The 16892-nt window shown below is 36.3% G+C and overlaps 3 protein-coding genes across 3 annotated transcripts in view; 1 reads left to right on the forward strand and 2 right to left on the reverse strand.

Moving 5' to 3' along the window:
* Positions 1 to 2715: 2715 nt before the first annotated feature.
* LOC111799727 (F-box protein PP2-A12-like) lies at positions 2716 to 5130 on the reverse strand. The gene is made up of 3 exons (XM_023683178.1): positions 4647 to 5130; positions 4403 to 4521; positions 2716 to 3361 (listed from the first exon to the last, which is right to left on the reverse strand). Exons 1-3 carry the CDS (start codon positions 4977 to 4979, stop codon positions 2941 to 2943), a joined length of 873 nt encoding a protein of 290 aa, XP_023538946.1. The 5' UTR covers positions 4980 to 5130; the 3' UTR covers positions 2716 to 2940.
* Positions 5131 to 8103: 2973 nt separating this feature from the next.
* LOC111801176 (scarecrow-like protein 28) lies at positions 8104 to 11093 on the forward strand. Its single transcript, XM_023685174.1, has 2 exons — positions 8104 to 8225; positions 8367 to 11093. The coding sequence occupies exon 2, from the start codon at positions 8922 to 8924 to the stop codon at positions 10875 to 10877; it is 1956 nt and encodes a 651-aa protein (XP_023540942.1). The 5' UTR covers positions 8104 to 8225; positions 8367 to 8921; the 3' UTR covers positions 10878 to 11093.
* Positions 11094 to 12925: 1832 nt separating this feature from the next.
* The window catches only part of LOC111800597 (plant UBX domain-containing protein 8-like), a 4957-nt gene continuing 990 nt past the window's right edge, over positions 12926 to 16892 (reverse strand). The window contains exons 3-11 of the mRNA XM_023684368.1: positions 16193 to 16775; positions 16015 to 16095; positions 15834 to 15940; positions 15460 to 15670; positions 15140 to 15340; positions 14925 to 15056; positions 13892 to 14035; positions 13756 to 13812; positions 12926 to 13285 (exon numbers count right to left, since the gene is read on the reverse strand). Of these exons, the coding sequence (XP_023540136.1) occupies positions 13178 to 13285; positions 13756 to 13812; positions 13892 to 14035; positions 14925 to 15056; positions 15140 to 15340; positions 15460 to 15670; positions 15834 to 15940; positions 16015 to 16095; positions 16193 to 16775 (1624 nt within the window). The 3' untranslated portion in view covers positions 12926 to 13177. The remainder of the gene's footprint in view (positions 13286 to 13755; positions 13813 to 13891; positions 14036 to 14924; positions 15057 to 15139; positions 15341 to 15459; positions 15671 to 15833; positions 15941 to 16014; positions 16096 to 16192; positions 16776 to 16892) is intronic.

The raw sequence follows: 16892 nt of genomic DNA on the forward strand, positions 1-16892 counted from the left end.
ATTATTTATTTAATGTAATTCATTAATTTTGTTAAATAAATATCTATATAATGCCTAGAAATACATCATTTACGAGCACCAACCTCATAAATGTCGTACCTAAAAAGGTATCTCTTATACCAAACAAACACCGTCCACATGGTAAGTGTTCGATTTGTCGAGTTGTTAAATTATAAAATTGGTCCTAAAAAATTTAAAATTAAAATTTTGGAATTGGTTTTTTTTATATAATTTACGTATATTATTTTTTTAAAATATATATATATATATATTTTTAATAAATGTAGTACAATTTTACTTAATATGGGAAAAAAATAATTTTAGAGTTGATTTGGATAATACCCGTTAAATTAAAAATATTGCTTTAATATTTTTATTTTTAAAAAAGTTCCAAAAAAAAAATTAATACTCTCTTAATTTTTCGATCTCTAAAATTATTCTTGAATCGGTGGACGTTGGATTTCAATTAGACTATTTAAGCTCGTGAAAAACACTTAAATTAAGAAGAATAAGAGAGATTATTATTATTATTTAAATTAATAATTTTAAAATTTTATCCAAAAATATTACTTTATGCATTTAATATATTATTAATAGATGTGTAATACAAAATAAATTATGGTTTGGAGAGGTTGTGCATCTATAGTTTTTTTTATTGAAATTAACGATTTTAAGAGATTATTATTGTTATTGAAATTAATAATTTTTAGAGATTATTATTATTATTTATTATTATTATTATTATTCAAATTAATAATTTTAAGTTATTATTGCAGGTGGTTGGTTGATATTGTACGGTCTATCCAACTCAACCGAACTCCAAACAACTCATGATGAGTATTGGAAACTTAAAATGAAAATTTTAAGAAATAAAATTATATGGGTTAACTAATGATCTTCCCGAGACATAAAAGTCGAGACAATTAAAGGTAAATTAAATTCAAAAAAAAAAATTTACTTCGACAATTTCATAAGATCTTTCTAGGTATGACTCGAATATAAGACCAAGGTTTGTAGAATTCTAAGTCTAGAGAATTTTTCGTTCCAGAGAAGAGAAAGCCGGTAGGATGTAAATATGGCTCAACCGAGTAGTCCTAAACTTTAATAGAATTTTTGTCAAATCTAAAATATATGTTCCCGTGTGGTTCTTATTTTAAGGTGAGATTGAAATAAATTTATGTCAGAAGTTACAAAAAACAATTGAGATATTTTATTTTATTGTCTTAATGTCATATGCTCGGTTGGATTATTGTTTGATGTTTGATAAGTCATGTGACGATGAAAACACAAGGAAAGATTACTATGATGCATCATGTACTGATACTAATATTCTCTATTTGTGAAATCTCGTGCATGTTATAGTTTCATATAGGCATGAATAGTTATATATTTATTTTTCCTTCTTTCTATGACTCTTTCGAGATCTCTACTAGCATGAAATCATTGCGCTAAATATGTACCCAAACGAGGCTCAAGAATTACTAAATCAATAGGAGCCTAGTGGGGTTTTGATGTATGAAAATGTTGCACATAAAACCACGTTTATTAAATTAATACACATCCCGAGCATATGAAAATAACTAAAATCTAAGTCATGTTAGGAATCACTAAAATAGTAGGAGCTTAGTGAGTTATGTATGCATTTTTCAGACTCCAATAGTGGGATCACTTAATGACCATCGTTCTAAAACCGGTATCTTTCAAGTAAAAGTAAGAGTGTCTCTATTTTTGGTCCTCCTATTTGATGTTCTATAAAAGTGCCTAAGATCCAAATTGCTTCCGTATGATAATGGAACTACCTCTCTTCTATCCCTAAAAGTGGGTAGGAGTGAATTTCATCTTGCACCCCACGTCCCCAGCTATTCACCCAGTCTTACCCCTGAAATGGGAGGCCTATTGAGTCGGCAAACTCGAGCCACTCTCACCCATGCAAATCTAAGGATAATTCCAAATAAACAGGAGTTCATGGTTAGCTCAGGATTAAGATCGAGTTACCTAGGTCATCGAATGAAAAGAAAATCAGTCTCAACAGTAAACGACATTATAAAGTAAGAGTGGTTTTCTTTATGGTCCGATCTTATGCAATACTCATTGCATAGGACGCCCCCACTCACATGTTTCCACATGTACAATTTAGTGATCACATTGTTTATATCATATACAAAAGTGGGCCGCATCCATAGTGTCCCCAGAATAAGGTACTCAGCCTTATCCTTATACTATAGATAATTTTTACTATATACTTGAAATTGATCCACTCTCATGTCTCTACATATCGTTCAAGTAATCATACTATAGTCAGAGTGTTCTTAGTTTATTGGATTTAGATTAATGATCGTACAGTTCACTTTATTCAATAACAATCTTTACTCAATAAACAACAATAATAACTTTAATGAAAATAGAATAGGTTTTTGTTCAACACTATTTTAATAATATTTATCTTTTTACTTTTTAGTATTTTAACAACGTGAATATATGTTAAGACCTTAGTCGGGCCTAGAGATATATTAACGAGCACACGTATAGGTCTATGCTCATATACATTAACTGTATGCAGAGAAGTACTATGCATCTAACCGTACTAGAGTTTAACAAACAAACTCAAATCCAAGCTCTCATCTGTCAGATGTCACCATTTGTTCTTGCTGTATTGTTCTTGGAAATGACATATCAGTTCTTTTGATTTTAGGCCAACTGACAAAAGAGTTGGTGTAAACCAAAGCAACACAGCTCATATATATAATATATATATACATACACAGACATATATATACACATCAATGAAACAAATCAAAATGAAACATTGCCTCATTTTTTCAACACAAACAACTCAAGGCTTAGAAAAAGTAAAGCCAGTCATTTGGGAAGGAAGCTCGACACCAAAATTACGATATTTTTACACGATTTCTACCGACAACAAAATCCAGACCGAACGAGTCAATGACACTTCGATCTCTGATAATACCCGACTGGGCAAATCAGCACTGAGTCTAAACAGAGACCACCTTTTGTGTGTGTGCAGTCGATTTGAGTCATAGAGAATTTGATCCTTATCGACTCGTTTCGAGCATCGACATGAAAGTTACCTGCATGATGCAGAGTCCATTTCCCAGCTTCGTTTAAATAGTGTTCAGTTTTGGTGTGCTGGCCATCTGAAGTCCAAAGCTGGAATTGTGTGGGCTTTATGTTCCAGCCATGAACGTGCTCGAGGTTATGGATTTTACGACCAAACCTCCACGAGGTCTGACCCAATTGCAACCTGAAGTATAGGCTGTAAGTTCCTGGTGGCAATGGAAACTCTACCTCTCCACCAACTTCAAGCCACCATGTTTGCTGAAGATATGCAACAGTATTGAATCTACAAGCAAGAACATGAAAAACTGATATTAGCAACACTATCCCGAGCGCGCTACGACAGATACAAACCAATGAACATGGTAAGACTTATATTGTAACAGCCCACGTCCAAGCCCACCGCTAGTAGATATTGTACTCTTTGAGCTTTTCCTTTCGGATTTTCCCTCAAAGTTTTTAAAACGTGTCTGCTAGGTAGAGATTTCCACCCCCTTATAAAGAATGTTTCGTTTTCCTCACCAACCGATGTGGGATCTCAAATATATTGTCCTCTTTGGGTTTTCCCTTTCGGGCTTCCCCTCAAGGTTTTTAAAACGCGGAAGAAGTTTCCACACCCTTATAAAGAATATTTCGTTTTCCTCCTCAACCGAGGTGGGATCTCACAATCCACCCCCTTCAAGGCCGAGCGAGCTGACACTCGTTTCCCTCTCCAATCGATATGGAATCTCACATATATTATCCTCTTTGAGTTTTTCCGTTCAGCCTTCCCCTCAAGGCTTTTAAAACGCGTTTACTAAGTAGAAGTTTTCACGCCATTATAAAGAATGTTTCATTCTCCTCTCCAACCGATGTGGGATCTCACAATCTACCCCCTTCAGGGCTGAGCGAGCTGGTACTCGTTCCCCACTCTAATCAATGTGGATTCTCACATATACATAAAGTTTCAAAGGCTTCCAAATATCAATGACATGGTAAAACTTCATCAAGACTAACACTGCAAACCACACGAATTCGAATACGATACTAATACTCATAAAAACGCTTTTCCCGATGAATCGAGGTCAAAACTTGCATCCATACCAAATAACTGTTCTTATCAAACTTTACATAGGAACCATTCTTCCTCAAACCAACAGATGTAACATTAAGATTGAACAAACAAGATCAAAACATACTCCACGAAATTCAAGCAAGAAAATCCTTGTATCAGTCTAAGAAACAAACAGAACTTCAACATCCTAATGAGAAAGATTCATTTCAAAGCAATTCAAAAGGCATAAACAAATTAGTTCTGTTTCATATGTTCTTGATGAATCTAACTCACCTGGATTCTTCAGTCGAGATACGATTCCAATATCTCCGATCATCAATCCCAGTAATCCTCAAATCCATTGAAGAAATCGATAAACAAACACCGCTGGAGTATTTATCCAGCCAAAATTTCTGAAACGAAAAACGAAATATAAAAAATCAAACACCCAGAAGAGAATCAACGAACAATTTGCCCTAACTTTGTAAAAAATCATCGAATCCGGCATTAAAGAAGAAACGATGAGATGAAATTTTACCTTATTTCCACCATCTAATGGATTCTGCTGACAAAGCCTCGTGTAAATCTCTCTTTTGCTCATAATCGGAGCAAAATCCCCAATAACTCGTCGAACAAGAAACCTATAATTAAGGGGCAATTTAGATTCCCAAACGCAATCGGCCCAGGAAGCCGCACGAAAGGCCTGATTCAGCCTTGCCAGTTTACAAATCTCCACCGGACTCAAATACTCCATAACAGCCGCCACACAGCTCTCCGACAAGTCCCCGAGACAGGGGTACGGCGGCGGCGGCGGTGACGGCAGGTGAGACCCATTATGGAGGCGAAAAAACGCGGAGAAATTAACACCCATCAGAGAAGAAAGACGATCATGAGAGAAAAATCAAAAGGGGTTGATTATATAGAGGAAAAATGGAGAATTGAGCTCATGGGGTTGCTTGAAATTGTTAGTTTTGAGCAAATCGGGGGATGGAAAGTGGACTTTTGTTGGTGGTTGCTGTTCATATACTNAATGGAGATCTCCAAATTGGATGAAATCCTTTTCTTTTTTTTTCATTTTTTTTTTCATAATTTAATTTAGTACAGTTCATCACTTTTGGTTTGGATAAGGACTCCTCCTCTCCAATTTAGTTTGGATTCTTTTAATATATTTTTTTAATTAAATTATAAATTTAATGTTAGTTATTTAAATCTTTAATTTTATCCACTAATAATATATTCAATATTTTTTTAAAAAATTATGAATTTCTTAAACCAAAAATTGGATTTTACTTGGAATAAGAGATTAATCCTTCAATTTTATATGAAACATTGAAAAAGTAAAATATTAATAATTAAAAGTTTAAATTTTTTTTTTTTTTTTTAAAGTTTATAGACCTATTAGACATAAGATAAGAGACCTATTTGTTGTGAAAGTTCATGATTAAATTTATGGGTTTAGCTTCATTGATGTGACATGTCAATATTTGAGTATAGGATATTTTTTTGTAAGATCTTTTACCCATAAACAGGTGAATTTATTGGTAAATTTGGAGTGGATAAGAGAGGAACAGAGCTAATTTGGAGAAATAATGGTCGGAGATAGCTCATTAGAGTCTTACAGATAAACGGGTGAATTTATTGATAAATAATCACGAACTTCCTTTATGAACTTATCTCGACCACTTAACCATTTGGATGATTCTTATTATATTGGGACCGTCTTAATGAGCTCTATACCACACAAGAACTCCATCAATTAACCAAAACAGAAATGAAACAAAAAGAAGAATGCACGTACATTTTCGTAAGCTAAAGAAGAAAAAGTTGACCAGTCCAATTGAACTAGTTTAACTTATTTGACTCAGGTTTGACGCCTAGAAATGTGTCGTAAAATTACGGTTTAAAATAATTTTATAAATTTTACAAATAAAATGATCCATTCAAATTTCAAGGGACAAGTAAAAAAAAAGAAGAAAATTAATTAATATAATTACAAATAAATAAATAAAAAGTTTTTCTGACTACTTTTTTAATTCATCCAATTATTGATTATTTTTTTATTAATACAACAAAAAAAAATATAGAATATAAATTGTATTTGTTTGTTTTTTTATTATTATTATTTAATAATAAATTATTAATTAATAAATAAAAATCTGGAATTTGGCAATGTAGACCACTCGATAATGGAACGTGTGAAAGCTCTACACGTGTAAGCTTTATCAGAGCAACCTACTACAGCCACGCTGTGGCCATCCAAGATGATCATTATTGTTTTTGAAAATAAGTATTTCTATGAGAATTCAGGTTTCTTCTACTACGTTCAAGATGAACTAGACGAAATTGAGTCAAGATGCCACGAGCCAAGGGTATGGATAGAAAATTGAATCAAGATGTCACAAGGCAGAGGTATGGATGGTAAATTGAATCAAGATGCCACGAGCTAGGGGTATGAATGGTAAATTAAATCAAGATGGCACGAGCCAGAGGTATGGATGGTGTGTGCCTCCATGAGAGGCCAATCATAGGGTCAATATTGACAAATGAGCCTTTAGTTGACTAGAGCTACTCTTTATTTCGAGTAAACTTGTTTTGATTGGTCTAATGATTCAATATTTGAGTTTCTCTTTATTTTATACATCTTTTTTTCTTGTTCGGTTAATTTGACCAACCCGTCTCTACTTTTAAGATTATTATGGAAATTAAGATCATTTGACGTTTGTAATAGATGTTTGATATTTGAGTTTGTAATAGATATTAGTGCCCAAGAAGAAGCAAAGCCAGAATGTCAGAATGCTCTATCATCCTAAATCTAAGCGAGGGAAGCGTCACTCTCTTTATATGCTTTTGTTGTTTGGTGTATTTTCGTTACCATGGAAACGGTTAACATTTTAGAATATGGTTAACTAATATGTTAACTAATCGAGTACGATAAATTGGATCTTAACTGCTATAATTACCACTACGTGCGTTTCATTCTCTTAAACTTCTCCCGATCTTGAACCGAGCTGTATAAGGTAGAAACTCATCTCACGAATGGTTCAAAGGCCAGTGTAAGAAAGAAGAGAGTCGAGTAAGAAAAATTCTCTCCAAATAGTTCTTTTTTATCGAAATTAGAGTAAATCAACCCTCCTAAAAAAATTAAACGCCGAGAGAATAAAGTAACTAACCATAATTAATTATTTGAAATTAACGTATGCAAAAGCTGCCTATAGACACTTTATGCCCAATCATTTTGGATAATGCATGCATTCTCTGTATTATTGTAGCGGCTGGCACAGAGTTAGCCGATGCTTATTCCCCAGATATCGTCATTGCTTTTTCTCCGGGAAAAGAAGTTCACGACCGTAGGCCTTCTACCTCCACGCGGCATTACTCCGTCGGGCTTTCGCCCATTGCGGAAAATTCCCCATTACTGCCTCCCGTAGGAGTCTGGGTCATGTCTCAGCCCCAATGTGGCTGATCATCCTCTCAAACCAGATACTGATCATTGTCTTGGTAAGTTATTGCCTCACCAACTAGCTAATCAAACGAGAGCCCTACCTCGGACATGCAATAAAATATTAGAAAATAACTGTAAAATGTAAATAAAAATATAATATATTTATACAAAATTGTCTTATTTTCAAACATATTATTGAGGAGGTCAATATTGCCACGTGTAAAACTGTAAATTCCAGGGTGGAAAAAGAATATCAGAAAAAGCACGTAATCCAACGGTCGGTCTACGTAAACAACGAAGGAGAAAGAAAAAAGAAAAAAGAAAAAAGAAAAAACTCTAATTCAGAAAGTCACGTGCGTCGAGCGTGACGTTTTTCCAGATGAAGAAAAAAAAGAGAGTCCGTACACCCTCAATAAGCCTTCTCCTTCAACGGTCATATTCCACCAACATAATTCAACGGTCACTTACACTGTCTCTCTCCACCGTCAGATTGAAATCCAACGGCCACCCATCAAAGTCCCCACAGTCCTTATACCCTTTTTTCCCCTCTGGTTCATCGTTTTTTGTTTCAGTGCTGCTAAATCAAATCAGTCACAGAACAAAGAGGAGAGGAGAGAAAGAAGAAGAACAACAACAACAACAAGGGTTAAGGGAAGTTGACAGAGACAGAGACAGGTAATGGAAGTTGAACAGAAAAAGAAGAGAAAAAAAAGAAAAAAAAAACACTACCAAAAACCAAGAACAGAACAAACCTCTGTTTTCTCTCTCCCTCTTTCTCTGGATTCTTAGCTGTGTTTTTTTTCTCTGGTTCTTCAGCTGTTGGATGAATGTTTTGCGGCTTTGGTGGATGCGTTTTGTTCTTGATTCGATCTTCCTGTTATGGCTTCAATCGCTGTTCTGGGTTTGAGAGTATGTTTCTTCAACTCTCTTCATCGGTTTGTAAGTAAATCTTCTCTCTGTTTTTTCCAATGAATTTGCTCTGAAACTTTGGGAATCCGATGATTTTGTTTTCCTTGGCTGCATTATGGTAATCTAATTGTTATTCTTTCATTCTTTGTTTTGGGGTTGGGATTGAATTTAGGACACACATTTTGGAACTTTAAAACAGAGTGTTTATATTTTGATTCTTTCTCATCGGATTCCTCTTGGTTTTTTTGTTTGTGTTCATATGATTTTTTTGTAATTGTTCTTCACACACACACACACGTAGATTCATTCTTTTTAGTTCTTAAAAGGGAATTCATTTGTTTAGATCTTAAACTGGAAAAGGAATTTAGAAAGAAAAAAAACAGAGGAAAAGGAAAATTGGGTTGTGGGGGTGTGTTGATCTTTTTAGAATAACGAAGCATAAAAGTTGGAAGAAGATAGAGGATGTTGGCCGGGTGTTCTAGTTCAACATTGCTCTCGCCAAGGAACCGATTGAGAAGTGAAGCACAGCCGCAGTTTCAAGCTTGTCATTTGCAGTTACCAACTTCAATGAGCACACAGAGATTGGATTTGCCCTGCAGCTTTTCCCGCCCGAAGGATACCTCAGCCGCCACTGCTCGATCCCCGTCGATTCGGCCGGTTGGGCTCTCGGTCGAGAAGCAGAACATTAGGCTTCCGCCGCTGTCTTCCACCAACAAGCAGATCAAGCAAGAGTTTTGGAAGGAAAAAGGTAAGAACTTGAAGAGAATTGCAGAACAAATTGGGATTGATGATGATGAAAACTTCATTAGCAGCGCCAAGAGGAAGAGAGAAAGCAGAGATGACGGCGGAGACCGGCTGATTCTGAGCCAATTCGGCAGCGGCGGAGGGAGTTTCTGGTTTCATCAGCCAGATGGGGATGAAGAAGAACTCTGTTTTCTTCCGGGAAGTGAAGTAATTTCTTTGCCATCGCCATTTTTGTCAGAGATCGCTGATTTGGGAGAAAGTAGCAGCCATGTGAAGGCTGAGGACGGGTCAGGCTCTGGTTCGGGCTCGGGATCGAGTTCATCGTCCGAAAGTGAAAGATTTTCATTGAGAAGAAGAGTAACAACAGAGAATGTTCCAACAGCAGCAGCAGCAGCAGCAACAGGTGTGGAAATTGGGAATGGTAGCTCAAGAAATCCTTCATATCATCACCATCAAGGATCTGGTTTGAACAATGAAAGGGAAGAAGAAGAAGGGTTTGAGCTAATCAGTCTTCTAATGGCATGTGTGGAAGCAATTGGCTCAAAGAACATTGGTTTGATAAACCATTTGATAGACAAACTTGGTAGCCGAGCATCTCCAAAAGGGTCATCACCAATTTCACGTTTGATAGCATATTACACAGAGGCTCTAGCCATCAGGGTCTGCAGAGTGTGGCCACAAGTGTTTCACATAACCCCGCCGAGGGAATACGATCAGATGGACGACAATACCACCGGGACAGCGCTTCGGCTTCTGAACGACGTGAGCCCGATCCCGAAATTCATCCACTTCACGGCGAACGAGATGTTGCTAAGAGCATTTGAAGGGAAAGACATGGTTCACATCATAGATTTTGACATAAAGCAAGGCCTGCAATGGCCAAGCTTGTTCCAAAGTTTGGCATCTAGAGAAAACCCTCCAAGTCACGTTCGAATCACCGGGATTGGTGAGTCGAAGCAGGAGTTAAACAAAACGGGAGATAGGCTGGCGGGGTTCGCCGAGGCATTGAGGTTGCCGTTCGAGTTCCACGCAGTGGTGGATCGGTTGGAGGATGTGAGGCTATGGATGCTTCATGTTAAGGAGCAAGAGAGTGTAGGCGTGAATTGCATACTCCAACTGCACAAGACACTATATGATGGGAATTGGGGAGCATTAAGGGACTTTTTGGGGCTTATCAGAAGCACAAACCCAACCATTGTCGTAATGGCCGAGCAAGAAGCCGAGCACAACGAACCGAGGTTAGAGACAAGAGTAGCAGCGACACTCAAGTACTACGCAGCCATATTCGACTCAATCGACGCAAGCCTTCCACCGGAGAGCACGGCCAGGTTAAAGATCGAGGAGATGTTTGGAAGGGAGATAAGGAACATGATAGGATGTGAAGGAAGGGAGAGGTATGAAAGACATGTTGGATTTAAGAAATGGAAGAAGCTGATGGAGCAGCAGGGAGGCCTGCAATGCGTCGGGATTCGGGACGACGATCGGGAGCTTCTTCAGACCCAATTCCTCTTGAAAATGTACTCATCAGCAGCTCAAGGATTCAATGTGACAAAGCTGGAAGAAGAAGCAGTTTGCCTGAGATGGGAAGAGCAGCCAGTTTACACAGTTTCAGGATGGACAGCAGCAGAGGTTTCAGGTGGAAGTTGTTCATCATCATTTAACCAACAAACTTGATATTCTTTTGGGGTTTCAATTGTAATGTGTTATTATTATACAAAGATTCTTTATAGGATAGAGATATAGATAGAAAGAAATGGGTGATTTTGATTATTATTATTCTTTCATTCTTTTGTTTCATTAGAACAGGGCATAGAAGTTAAGAGATGTCTGTATTTGATTTGTTGCAATTCTTTAATTCTTTGATGGAAGTGTTCATTACAAGTTCTTTCACTTTTATGATGTCATTTTTGAAGATTTCCCACTGGTTTTCACTCAACAAAGATAGACATACTTCATTGATTTTTATTCAGACTGTTCTTCAAAAACTGAGCTTTAGTAATAAAGCTTTGCTCTTCATCAACTTTATCTGGGATAGATTATAAAATGTATATGTTAGGGACTGATTTTTACACTTTTATAAATAATTCTTCGTTTTTCTCTCCAACTAGTGTGGGATCTTACAATCCACCTCGAGCTCAGTGTTCTCGTTGCCATTCGTTCCCCTCTCCAAATCAATGTGGGACTCCCTAGTTATTGTGAGATGCTACGTTGATTGAATAGAACGAAACGTTAGTGTGGAAATCTCTTTCTATAAGAGACACGTTTTAAAATTACGAGGGGCTGATGAAAATCTATAACGGGCCAAAGTAGATAATATCTTCTAGCGGTGAGCATGGACTAGCATATTGTAATTATTTAATTTTGATGTTAATTTTCATAAGAAGAAAATACATTTCCACTCAAATAAGATTTCAACTTTTATTTTTTTTATTTCAATTTTATTTTGGTTAGTTCACATACATATTATTTAAATTTCAAAGACAAAACTTGCAAACATAGGCTAACATTAAATTCTCTAGTTTGAACATGGATATTTATTTGTTGTATCAAATTTTAAAATTATTTAAACTTTTAAACTCCTAAATATTTAATATGAAGGAAAACCCACCATTCCAAGATGAAGGCCCCTTTGCTCAAAAGTTCCATATTCTTACCGAAGACAAAAAAAAACATGAAATTGAACCGTTTAATATCATATAATAGCTCGGTTATAATTTTAATAGATCATCTAAGATAAGACAGGAAGATGGACTAGTTAAGCACGTGAAGTTCACAAATCGTAATGCTAGTAGATATACTACATGGCCCTCCTTTCTGTTGATGCCTATATCGCTTCTTCGCTTTTGAAGAATGATATCACTCATTAAACGTTGGATCTACTACTTATTCAAGGTAAATATAAAACTATCTTGTACTTTCGCATTTGAAATATAGTATATGTATTTTTAATAAATAAGATCCATCGTTACTTTGAAATTATTTTCTTTATCAAAATTAGTTAAACGATAATACTAAAAATTTATACAAAAGACGTGTGAAAATATTTCTAAAACTTAAAGAGGAATGAGAATTTTTTAATAGGAACGAACTTTAAACTTTATTGAAAGTACGACTGAATTTTCGTCATTTGAAATAAAATGGAATAAAAACCCGAAATACAAAAACTAAAATGATATTTTAACTAATCTCTAAACCTATATCCCCCAACCAAGGGTAAATGGAATCACAGTCTAAAGTAGAGGAACCTAAATTTTCAACTACTTTATGGTAAATGGCATCACATTCTAAAGTAGAAGAACCCAAAATTCACATACTTTCACGTGCCCCAAAGTATGTCTTCAAGCCTACATTTGCTCGTTGTTCAAAAGTCCCAATCTAACCTCGAAAATTCGGAGCCGAAAGACATAGGTATATGGTATACTCCCTAAAGAAGTTTGGACAAAAGTGTCATTTCAGACCAGATAGAAGTTGTTTTGTCAAGGAAGGGTATGGAACAACATGGGCAATCACAGACTAAAGACCTATGTTGCTTACTGTGCCCAAACTATGGAGATTTGTGATATACCAACACAAAGTAAAATCAAAAGCAAAATAATCACTTCAAAGAGCTGAGCTGAACATTTTGAAGGAAAGCAGTGCATTTAGGCTATAGGCAGCTACCCATCTAATCTAATATATTGCAATGTTTTGTTTCTAAAATGAATAGAGCTAGTTCATATACATAGCAGCCAAAGAATCCAATACGATCCCTAAAATCATTGTATGAACAAGAAAGCTGCAATACAGACCAACATGGCAGAAGGATCAAATATTATGCACTTCAAAACCATTATTCCGCATTAATGGATCTATTTATACCTTCAAATGCCCATTCCTACACTTCATCCACACAAAGAAAGCTTCAAGAGAGAAGAGAAGTAATTTTCATGTATATATCATTTAATTTCAGCAGTTTAATAGAGTTGGCCACACCATTAAATCAACTCCAGAAAAAAAGCTTCTTGCTTGCTGTTAACTCCAAGTTCATTCAACGTTAAGGAACTCTCCCCGTCTCCAAAAGCTTTTCGAGGATATGGCCTCACCTGTCCATGGATAAATATATATTATATATATGACACAAGAACTCCAAAATATTAAACCATAAATACAGATAATGTTTCAGTCTACAATCTAACTTTTTCATATTTAATTTTAGTTCCTAAGCTTTAAAATGATTTAGATAAGTCCAACTTCGAGAAATAATTATTTTAACCATACACGGTTTCAAATACCAGTACAAGTAAATGTCTACCCTTCAAGCAAATAATCAAACATCTCTGGTTCGGTTTTAAGTAATTTCCTACTTGTTTATTCATGGACTAAAATGGAATAAACGTCCAAACCAAAATATGCTTTAAATCTAAAATATACCCCTTTAAAATTTGTTCCTGCTCTCTAATAAGTATAGCATCAGAGCATTATATGGACGGTCAGGAAGGAAGACAAATAAATATAGTATATCTTGGAAGCTAAACAGGGCACATCATATTTATACGTATGTTAATGTACTCACCAATCTGTAGGAACCAGGCTTGACAACTCTACCGATATCAATGAAGTCAAAGAGACACTACAAAACATATCACAGCCAGTTAGGCAAATAGGGGCATATAATAGAATCAACTTTAGTTAATCTTTACAAAATTCACCTGTAGCTTATCAGATTTGAGAAACCGACGACCGCGACGACTGCCATCTGGCATGCGCACTAACAGTGTCACCGCATTCTCGTCATCTGATCTTGGTTCACTGGGAAGAGAAGCCTCTATTTCTGCCAAATGTCTTTCAAGTTCCTGCTAATTAAAAAACCATGGAATGAACATCCAGGACAGAAGATTGCTCATTGTCACTAAATTGCAGAAATGTAGAGTATAACGACCAAGTATATATGGCAGAAGTACCCATAGTTAGAATGCATCATACTTGAACTAGTGGGAGAGGAATCACAAACATCATTATGAAAGGGATTACAGTGCAAATTACACCCAATCAACCTAGTTGAAAGGTTTTGGAAAGGAGAAGTCATTTGGAGACCAAATTTCAATTTGAATATCTTCATGATGAAAAAAATGCTCGTTATCCAAACACCATTAAACAGTAGCCTTTGAATAAATAAGAAAGTGAGTGATAAGTTCCAGTTGTATAGAGAAAAATGATAACTGGTTTTCACTCTTAAAACTTATCGTATACTTCCTACATTTCATTTTATGTCCAATTTCATAGGAGTAACTAAACAAACAAAAGTAACATTTTAGTTCCACTGTCCAACAATTATTTGACAGCAAATGAATTGTTTGATGATCTGTCACGCTTAACAAGTGTTAGAGATATGTTTTACAAGTACCAAACTAGTAAAAAATTTGCTCAACTAGTGCCTAACACGTGTTGGAAAAATAGCAGAGCATCAAGACACATTGACCAACCCTGGTTTGTCCTATATGCTTCAGAATAAAAACTTCATATGCTAAAACAAGCAGTAGAAGATGTAAAGTTAAAAGAGACTACTCAGACTCGAGTATAATGGTCTGTGAGACTCTTGAATCCCTCTGGGAACAGGAAGAGGGCAAACAGACACACACACACATATAACTTTTCTCTCAAATATATATAATAACCAATGAATTACAACAGATGAAAAAAGGAATCTAAAAAACAGAAAGTCACACCTATGACCAGAATTACCTTCTCAGCATCCAGTTTCTGACGAGATTCTTCCTCTCTCTGCCTTTCTTTTTCACGAACAGCTGCAGCTTCAGCCATGGCCTTCAGTTCTTTTTCTCTGTCAGCTTCTAAAGCTGCCAGATACTCATCATCCTGATGGGTAAAGTAACTTGCAATTAGACACATAGTGGATAGCAACAAATTGAACAGTTCGGTTTAAATCACACAAGCCAAACCTGCTGTTCCCTTATCAAGCGCTGAGCTACTAAGGAGGGTGAAGGAGGGCGAGGGGCTGGCTGTACATATGAACCTTGATTTCTCATGAATTCATGAGGTGCAGATGGAAAACGATATGAACTTCCTTCAGAACCTCCACCAAACATGGCAGCCTCAAGCATGACTGCTTCATCATGCTCCTCTGAAGAAATTCCACCCCACTTCCATAGAGAAGCATCAATCGTTAAAATGAATGGTTATAAAGCAACTAAGATGACAAGTTTTATATTTCAAAATGAAAAAATTTAAGATTAAAACGTGGACATGTGAAGTTCTGTACCTCATCAGACTGAAATGCATTCCCATTGTGCTGTGGATTATTACTACTATCAGGATGCTTGGGACTAGATGCAAGGCTTAAATCAACAATTTCAACCCCCTTTGCAGGCTCAGCATTGCCAGAGGACTTGCGTTTGGACCGATGCCTGATTAAATTAACTTCCTCTAGATCTTCAACCTCATCTTGAGCAGACGTACTTCCTGTTTCCATCCTAAGTTTTTCCAATGTAACTTCATCAAACTGTTGCGTTGAACAGATAACACAAAGTATAGACTCTCATTCTCAGTAGGCATCACAATAAACAGGTCGGTGAATGATAATTTACACAAATTCTACCTAGTGTAGTTTACAAAGCATGATGTTGAGAAGAATACCTTCCATTTAATGATGTGACCTTCCTCAGTTCCACATCAGTTAACTTAGAAGTTTCTGTTTTTGATCCTCCAATGTTCTCCCCTCGCTCAGGGAAATCTTCCTCTGGCTGCATTGTAAATACAAGTTAATCATAAGATGGTGTAACAGTTAAGATAAAAAGGGTTTAAGACGAGAATAAACCTTGATAGATGAAGCTGCAGGTGATAATTCTAAATCACTCAAGTGAGAAAGATGTTCTCGAGTCCTAAGATTGCTTAAATCCTGCCATCCAGATAAAAACAAAATCATAAACACCACAACACAATCCAATGCCTAAACAGAAAATAAAAAAGTCCACAATTATAGTGTCAGTGCATACAGTTTGTGTAGTTAAGGGATCACTTGGATAAGCCTGCACAACATCTTTCTTTGAAGCCTCAATTGCAGCACGAATCATTTCTTCTTCAATGTCATTTCTGTCTTGAAACTCAGCACTTTCAAAGGCACCGGATATAGCATTTCTGTCACGAGAATCATGACTTGAAATAGCCTGATGCTCTAAATCTGGTGCATGTGCTACAGAAGCAACTGGAGGTTCTTCATCTTCGTTATCATCAATTACTACAGTCCCACGAACCTCTTGACCATGGGCATCCACAGTCCCAGTGACATCCTCAATTGTCAGCACATGGCCAGATTGGCCAGATGGTCGGCTACCATCTCTAAATTCTATGGGAATCTCCCTCACCTCTCTTGGATGAGTCACCATTGGAGCAGAACTAGTAAAATCAGAGGCGTGGTCAAATAAACCCTGGCGGAGATTTTGATCAAGTAATGAAAATGGATTCATAATCTCTCTAGCAGCAGATAGAAGAGACTGAGGAGGACCCTGGGGTTCAACTTCAACTGGATCATCAATGTCCATGAAATCATAATCACCAGAAACAGAGGTCGGATGTGCGCTGAAGATAATGGGGATAGTTCAGAGTTCAACATCAAGAATTTGGTTAGATACAAAAAATAACATATAGATATGCAGGCAGAAATTCCTTTTTAAAGAAACGAACTTTAGGGGGGGG

Source organism: Cucurbita pepo, chromosome LG08, assembly GCF_002806865.2.
Source record: "Cucurbita pepo subsp. pepo cultivar mu-cu-16 chromosome LG08, ASM280686v2, whole genome shotgun sequence".
Classification (NCBI taxonomy): Eukaryota; Viridiplantae; Streptophyta; class Magnoliopsida; order Cucurbitales; family Cucurbitaceae; genus Cucurbita; species Cucurbita pepo.

Excerpts from the sequence above, each read along its gene's own strand:
- LOC111801176 (XM_023685174.1), top strand. The coding sequence starts at position 8,922 with ATGTTGGCCGGGTGTTCTAGTTCAACATTGCTCTCGCCAAGGAACCGA.
- LOC111799727 (XM_023683178.1), bottom strand. The coding sequence starts at position 4,979 with ATGGGTGTTAATTTCTCCGCGTTTTTTCGCCTCCATAATGGGTCTCAC. Across the intron at positions 4,522-4,646 it reads CATTAGATGGTGGAAATAAG|AAATTTTGGCTGGATAAATA; the intron begins GTAAAATTTCAT and ends TTTTCGTTTCAG. Across the intron at positions 3,362-4,402 it reads ATCTCGACTGAAGAATCCAG|ATTCAATACTGTTGCATATC; the intron begins GTGAGTTAGATT and ends TCTTGCTTGTAG.